Source organism: Rhamphochromis longiceps, linkage group LG14 (assembly GCF_057381845.1).
Source record: "Rhamphochromis longiceps isolate RC_006_pf linkage group LG14, R_longiceps_female_GT1.1, whole genome shotgun sequence".
Lineage (NCBI taxonomy): Eukaryota > Metazoa > Chordata > Actinopteri > Cichliformes > Cichlidae > Rhamphochromis > Rhamphochromis longiceps.
In genome coordinates this window covers 15,220,679-15,228,157 of record NC_140570.1, presented here as the reverse complement: position 1 = coordinate 15,228,157, position 7,479 = coordinate 15,220,679, and the positions used below count along the sequence as shown (strand labels likewise).

At 41.0% G+C, this 7,479-nt stretch overlaps 1 protein-coding gene across 1 annotated transcript; it reads right to left on the bottom strand.

The window, feature by feature from the left end:
• Positions 1-5,412: 5,412 nt before the first annotated feature.
• On the bottom strand, positions 5,413-7,380 carry LOC146653811 (E3 SUMO-protein ligase ZBED1-like). Its single transcript, XM_085380949.1, has 3 exons — positions 6,507-7,380; positions 6,078-6,330; positions 5,413-5,909 (listed from the first exon to the last, which is right to left on the bottom strand). The coding sequence occupies exons 1-3, from the start codon at positions 7,355-7,357 to the stop codon at positions 5,493-5,495; spliced, it is 1,521 nt and encodes a 506-aa protein (XP_085237075.1). The 5' UTR covers positions 7,358-7,380; the 3' UTR covers positions 5,413-5,492.
• Positions 7,381-7,479: the final 99 nt, after the last annotated feature.

The window sequence follows — 7,479 nt, the reverse complement described above, 5'->3', positions numbered from 1 at the left end:
ATGATTACAAGTCGTTTGCAGTAATTAATTGTCCATAGCAACCAAGGATAAATGCATCATGCTGGGAAAAAAAAGTGCTAAATGATGGTATACAAATAATACACATTTGCGCCGTTGCATAGCTCAAGGCTTTTTCTGAAAGACATGGAATGGGTTAAATGGACATTAAGTGCTGTATGAGTACTCATATAATTCTGGTCCTTTCAGTTTCCATCTCATTTAAGTAATTCTAAGTACTTAGTGCATTACTTCCACTTGGTAAGAGAGAGACAGAGAGTGACAGCAAGGGAGAGAGAGAGTAAGAGAGAGACAGACCAACAAGTAGACTAAAGAAAACAGACAGGGGACGAGGGAAGAGAAAGAGACAGAGGGAATTAGTGTGTGTGTTGAGGTGTGACTGCCCTGTTCTACTTGACTAATGAGCTGGTGTTAACTCAGAGGAAGTCAGAGCTCATTCTGGCTACGCTTGACCCCAGTGCTAACACTAACACTGTGTGACAGCTACATATACACAGGCTGCCACCATCAACCCCAATTCATTCTATTTCTATTCTTTTGGATTGAATGTGGTTATATGTTAGTGTGTGTACCTTGCAAGTAAGTACATGTTACAAACCAATTTTCACATTTAATTTCATTTTCACAGGTTTAAAACTCTATGTTGTTTAAGAATTAAATCAAAACTCTAAAGTAAACTTTCAGTCTCCCAAGCTGCAGCAGAAAGTACATCCTACTTGGTAGTCATTACATAATTTCCATTCACAGACCGTATAGTTGTAAACAGTTGGTTATCTCTGGTCAGTACAAACATATTTCATTTTAACCACATAAATGCTGGGAGCCTGAGTCTAGAGGCAAGGCAAGGCAAATTTATTTGTATAGCACAATTTAACAACAAGGTGATTCAAAGTGCTTTACAGAGACATTAGAAACAAAAACAAATAAAAAGCATGATTTAAAATTGATTAAAACAAGCAAACAAACAAACTAACTAAACACACACATTTCACACCTGTTCGCGCGATCTGAACCCTTATCGTAAGGGGAGCTACCAGTCCTTCTGTGGACGAGCTACTTTCTATTTTAAATTCCCTGAATTTAAAATACTCTCTAGACCCAGTCTAGACCCAGCTGGGGAGCCAGAGGTCCCCAACCTTTTTTGCGCCACTGTTTTTTGTCCGACAATATTTTCACGGACCGGCCTTTAAAGTATCATGGATAAATACAACAAAATAAAGCCAGTAATGGTACCAAAAAAAGAAGATTTATTCATAACAGACAGGAAAAGATCCAGGGAAACCGAGTTGATGATAAAAACGATTAAAAAAAAATAATGCTAACAACTAATAAAAACCCTGGAAACCATTAATGTCACACCAGACCCTCATTCACTGTTGGTTCAGAGGATATTTCTTTGAATAAAGACATCTCCTCCATTGACGAAATATTGAAATGAACTCATTAAAGGTTTACCCCCCCTCTCCCAGCCCGCCCCCGACATACAGCACATTTAAAACCTGCAAAAATGAAAATACTGAATCCAAGTTTTTACTTATGCATTGTTTTCTTATAAATGTCTTATACATACTGTATAGACAGCTAAGCTGCATGACTGAAACCAAGTGGAAGACAAAAGGGGAAGGCAGATATGTATGTAGAGGCATTCATGCAGCAGACCAGCTGCTTAATGATGATTGTGTCAAAGCTTTTTCCATAGGGCTTGTCTTGTCTTTCTCATCTGTACCATGGGACCGCTGTATTGAAGCTACAAGTATATAACTTTCAGGCTATACATATGGGAGCTGTCTGTTATACAGATACCACATGACAGATCAAAGCTACAGAATTTATTAACTTAACTTTTCAAAGACTTGGATATACTTGATGCATGTGTGGCGATTTCAGGCAATTAAAGCCTGAAAATATATGTTATATAAACTATGAAAATACTGCTTGTTAATATCAACCAATGTTAAATTGACAGTGCAACAATATATCCACAACTTGTAAGTGTTGTACTGCAAACTTCAATGGCAGTTGCATTAATAGCATTCTTCATTTCTTTATTTCCTTCCCCACATTCAATTTATCCACCTGTCCCCTCCCTCTACATCACCTGTCTATCAGTTCAAAGACACAATTTGTATGCATATTTATTCATAAATGTCCTGCCAATCAAAGACATGCTATGCAAAGTTCAGGAGGAGTAAAATACCACTAATACCCAAACATCTCAAGGCTGCATTTGCATAAAGCCAGAAATAATCTCTGGTGTCAACACATGCCTCACTGGTGACACCTCACTCAATTTGGAAAATGACATTCATTTTATGTGGGATTTTGAAGGCTCTTACAATGTACACACTTTAAATCCATTTAAGATGACCCTGCTTTACAAAAGCACAGTGTTGAGATACCTATAAAATAAGATTCTTATACATGGATGCACATAGGGGTTGTCAAAAAAATGATCAATTTGATATCAATTTAAGATTTTCATTTGCAGCAGTATTCATACCAAACAGTGTCATCTTTGCCTCCTCCAGTTCACACATAAGTTCACACAGCACCTCTTCTCACCAACAGCTCAAGTAGTTAAGATTCATAACACTGAACATTTTAGGAGGAATTTCAAGAGGTTAGTAAAGCTCCTGTTCCAAAACCAAAGTATTAAATAGTTATCAGAGATGTTAATCTGTCTGGTCCACATGTTAACATTAGGGATATAACTTTTATCAGTTACCCGATAGCCACATTAGCCAGCTGTTATCATTAATGTAGTGGCTGGTATACTGCAGTTAGATGAAAGATGAAAAATGAATGCAGGTTGAATGGGTCATGCATGGAAGATTGACCTGTGGCAGAGTGGATGTCGGGCACATTTTCGAGTGGATTATGGGTGGGTTCCTGGCTTTGCAAAGGAGCGGAGAAACCATAGCTGAACTGCACAGGGAGTCCAGAGTGTGGAGAACTAATCTGAGCAAATAAAAACCTCACAATGCACCTGCTCGTCAGATGGCATGTATGTGTGTGTATATATATATGTAAGCGTGTATGTGGAAATATGTGTGCGTATGTACGCATGCATATATGTATGTATGTGCGTGTATGTATACATTGGTTTACAGTGGGGCAAAAAAGTATTTAGTCAGCCACCGATTGTGCAAGTTCCCCCACTTAAAATGATGACAGAGCTCAGTAATTTGCACCAGAGGTACACTTCAACTGTGAGAGACAGAATGTGGAAAAAAAAATCCATGAATCCACATGGTAGGATTTGTAAAGAATTTATTCGTAAATCAGGGTGGAAAATAAGTATTTGGTCACCTCAAACAAGGAAAATCTCTGGCTCTCACAGACCTGTAACGTCTTCTGTAAGAAGCTTTTCTGTCCCCCACTCGTTACCTGTATGAATGGCACCTGTTTAAACTCATCATCTGTATAAAAGACACCTGTCCACAGCCTCAAACAGTCAGACTCCAAACTCCGCCATGGCCAAGACCAAAGAGCTTTCGAAGGACACCAGGAAAAGTATTGTAGACCTGCACCAGACTGGGAAGAGTGAATCTACAATAGGCAAGAAGCTTGGTGTGAAAAAATCAACTGTGGGAGCAATCATCAGAAAATGGAAGACATACAAGACCACTGATAATCTCCCTCGATCTGGGGCTCCACGCAAGATCTCATCCCGTGGGGTCAAAATGATCATGAGAATGGTGAGCAAAGATCCCAGAACCACACGGGGGGACCTGGTGAATGACCTGCAGAGAGCTGGGACCAAAGTAACAAAGGTCACCATCAGTAACACACTACAACGGCAGGGAATCAAATCCCGCAGTGCCAGACGTGTTCCGCTGCTGAAGCCAGTGCATGTCCAGGCCCGTCTGAAGTTTGCCAGAGAGCACATGGATGATACAGCAGAGGATTGGGAGAATGTCATGTGGTCAGATGAAACCAAAGTAGAACTTTTTGGTATAAACTCAACTCGTCGTGTTTGGAGGGAGAAGAATACTGAGTTGCATCCCAAGAACATCATACCTACTGTGAAGCATGGGGGTGGAAACATCTTGCTATGGGGCTGTTTTTCTGCCAAGGGGACAGGACGACTGATCCGTGTTAAGGACAGAATGAATGGGGCCATGTATCGTGAGATTTTGAGCCAAAACCTCCTTCCATCAGTGAGAACTTTGAAGATGAAACGAGGCTGGGTCTTCCAACATGACAATGATCCAAAACACACCGCCCGGGCAACAAAGGAGTGGCTCCGTAAGAAGCATTTGAAAGTCCTGGAGTGGCCTAGCCAGTCTCCAGACCTCAACCCCATAGAAAATCTGTGGCGGGAGTTGAAAGTCCGTGTTGCTCGGCGACAGCCCCAAAACATCACTGCTCTCGAGAAGATCTGCATGGAGGAATGGGCCAAAATACCAGCTACTGTGTGTGCAAACCTGGTAAAGACCTATAGTAAACGTTTGACCTCTGTTATTGCCAACAAAGGTTATATTACAAAGTATTGAGTTGTATTTTTGTTATTGAGCAAATACTTATTTTCCACCCTAATTTACGAATAAATTCTTTACAAATCCTACCATGTGGATTCATGGATTTTTTTTTCACATTCTGTCTCTCACAGTTGAAGTGTACCTCTGGTGCAAATTACTGACCTCTGTCATCATTTTAAGTGGGGGAACTTGCACAATCGGTGGCTGACTAAATACTTTTTTGCCCAACTGTGTCTGTATGTATGCAGGTGTGTGTATAACTTGTACATATCTTTCTTGTGTAAATGTAAATTTGTCTGTGTTATTGTGTAAATACCTATGCCATCGTGTACTTCACACACATGGAGAGATGCCAAACTGCCTTTCATTGTTTTTCTAACAATAACAATAAAGAGCTATTCTATTCTAAAAAGTGAAAGCTAGAACAGAGCAGCTACATCAGAGATGTTTCAGATTTGAGGTGAAAAACATGAACTTTTCTTCCTTTACAATAGTTTATTAAAACTAGTGCTGTCAAGAGATTAAAAAAAAATAGAGATTAATTAATTATGATTTTTAATTAATTGATCTAATTAATCTCTTTTTTAATCTCACCTAAAAATAGCTGAGGAAAGCCCTCAACTTATTGTGGCAGACCAAAAGACTGATATAACAAAGAAAGTGACTTTATAAAGTCATTTATTGTTTAACAAACGTTAAACAGATGCAACCATTTACATACTGTTGTATTCTTTTGTAAAATAAGTGGAAAAATAAATACAAATAAAATCAAATAAATTAAGTGCTGCAAGTTAGCACATCAGAGTTGCTCTTTTCTGAGCAATACAGCACTGAAATTCCTCTGCTTCAGATAATGAAAAATAAAACTGACATTGCAGTGCTGCAAGTTAGCACATCAAAGTATTCTTCCATCACAAAAAAAAGTGCTGAACATCAAGCAATCTATTCTAGTAGGCTACAAATGACACAGCAGCTATGCTGACCACATGTGTCTCATTTCTTCTTCCTCAGCCAGTCGCTAAGACACACCAGCCTGGTAACATTTTCTGGAAGCAAGGCTGCCCTTTTCTTTTGCACTATGTGGCCTGCAAGGCTAAAGAGTCTCTCACAGGGTACAGAGGTAGCTGGGGAGGCCAGGTACTTTTGTGCTAGGACTGACAGCTTTTCATAGACTCCTGAGTGAGCATACCACCACTGCAGGGGACAGTCATCAATACTGATGCTGGGTTCTGCTCTGTAGCGCTGCAGCTCTCCAGACTCAATTCCATCTTCTGAGTCAGAGTCAGACCCCAGAAGGAGTTCGCTCCTCCTCTTCTTCTGAGCTGGTCCATCATCCTCTGTGGAGGGCTGGAGACTATCTGCTCTTCTGGGCTCTGCTGCCTGGAGCATATTCTCCAGAATGGTCCACACCTGAATGAATGAATGAATGAATGAATGAATGAATGATTGTGATTAAAACTAAGTGCTTTTTTTTATTTTATTTAATCTTGTAAAGAACTTTGTGTTCCATATAATAAATAAAAGTTTGATTTGATAATGAATTGGACTCATTAGTCCAGCTTAACCTTATTGTCCTACCTGTTCCCTCTTTTCTCTTGGAAGACATTTCAAATCCTTAAACCGTGGATCCAATGCTGTGGCCACCTCGAACCATATCTCGTTGCCATTAGCTCGTCGTGCTGCCAGATCCTTCTGGAAGGCATTCTTGAACTTCACCACGTAGGCAGGATCATCATCAGTAATGTCCATGACACGGTACAGATGGCGAAAAGCAGGCAGCACTACAGAGCAAGAGACGTAGGCCTCACCACCCAGCAGCTCTGTCACATACCTGCAGAGGTGGAGAGGTTTGCTAAATAAACCTAGCTGGATTCATTTAAATCAAAGTGTAACTGATTTCCAATTTAATTGTCCTTAAAAGTTCCTTGTTATGTTCATTAATTTTGATTTTACACATGTAACAGTAGTTTATATAATTAAAATGGGAAGGTGTTTATTTGAACTTACTTGCATGGTTCAAGCAGGAGCTCCAGCCTCTGCAGTTTCGCCCACTCAGCTTCGGTTGGCAAGACCAACCTGTGGTTCTGTTGGTCCAACGTAGCCTGGACAGCCTCTCGGTTACATAGGAGGCGTGAGACCATTGCGAGAGTCGAGTTCCACCTGGTGGGTACATCCTGTATAAGTTGATCGCTCTTCTTTCCGAGTGCTACTTGTTGTTGGTTAAGTTCTGTGGTACTCGCAGGGCTTTGTTTAAAATGACCAACAATCTTGCGGCACTTTGCCAGTACACCGACAAAACCACTGCTATCGAGACATACCGTGATGGTCCTCTGGAGAATGTGAGCATTGCAGGCGATGTGCTCATATGGAAGTGCTCTCATAGCAGCCAGCATGTTTGCTGCGCTGTCTGTGCCAATGGTGGATATCTTGTTTTCAATACCCCAGTCATTTGCTACCTTGAGGAACTGTTCGGCGCATTTATCAGCAAAGTGCCTGGTTTCTGTTCTCATGACGGTCAGTGCAAATGAGTTGAGGTTCCACTCACTATCAATAAAGTGTCCAGTCACCCCAAAATAGCTGTGGTTGCCAGCTGAGGTCCAGTGATCTCCGGTTATAGCAACACAGTTGGGAGAATCCTCCGCCAAAATCTCAAGTTTGTTTTTCTTTTCGCCGTCGTACATTTTGCTGATTTTGGTCGTTACTGTAGTCCTGCACGGCGGCTTGTATGACGGGTCATTGGACGCAATTTGCAACACCTCTGTCAATCCTTCGTCCTCTACTATATTTATCGGCCTACAGTTCATCGCTATCCACTTGGCAATAACATTAGTCAGCCTGTCGGTCGCAGACTTGCTCATACGAGGGGTATTCTCTAGTTTTGTTTGGCGAAAAGCTTGCTATATTGCTAACGTCTTCACTGCTAGCTGTTGCTGCACTCGCGGCTGGGTGCTTTGCGTTGAGGTGATAGGCCAAACTTGAG

Coding starts and splice junctions, on each gene's coding strand:
- LOC146653811 (XM_085380949.1), bottom strand. CDS start 7,357: ATGAGCAAGTCTGCGACCGACAGGCTGACTAATGTTATTGCCAAGTGG. Junction 6,331..6,506: donor CTCCTGCTTGAACCATGCAA/GTAAGTTCAAAT, acceptor CCACCTCTGCAG/GTATGTGACAGAGCTGCTGG. Junction 5,910..6,077: donor CAAGAGAAAAGAGGGAACAG/GTAGGACAATAA, acceptor TCATTCATTCAG/GTGTGGACCATTCTGGAGAA.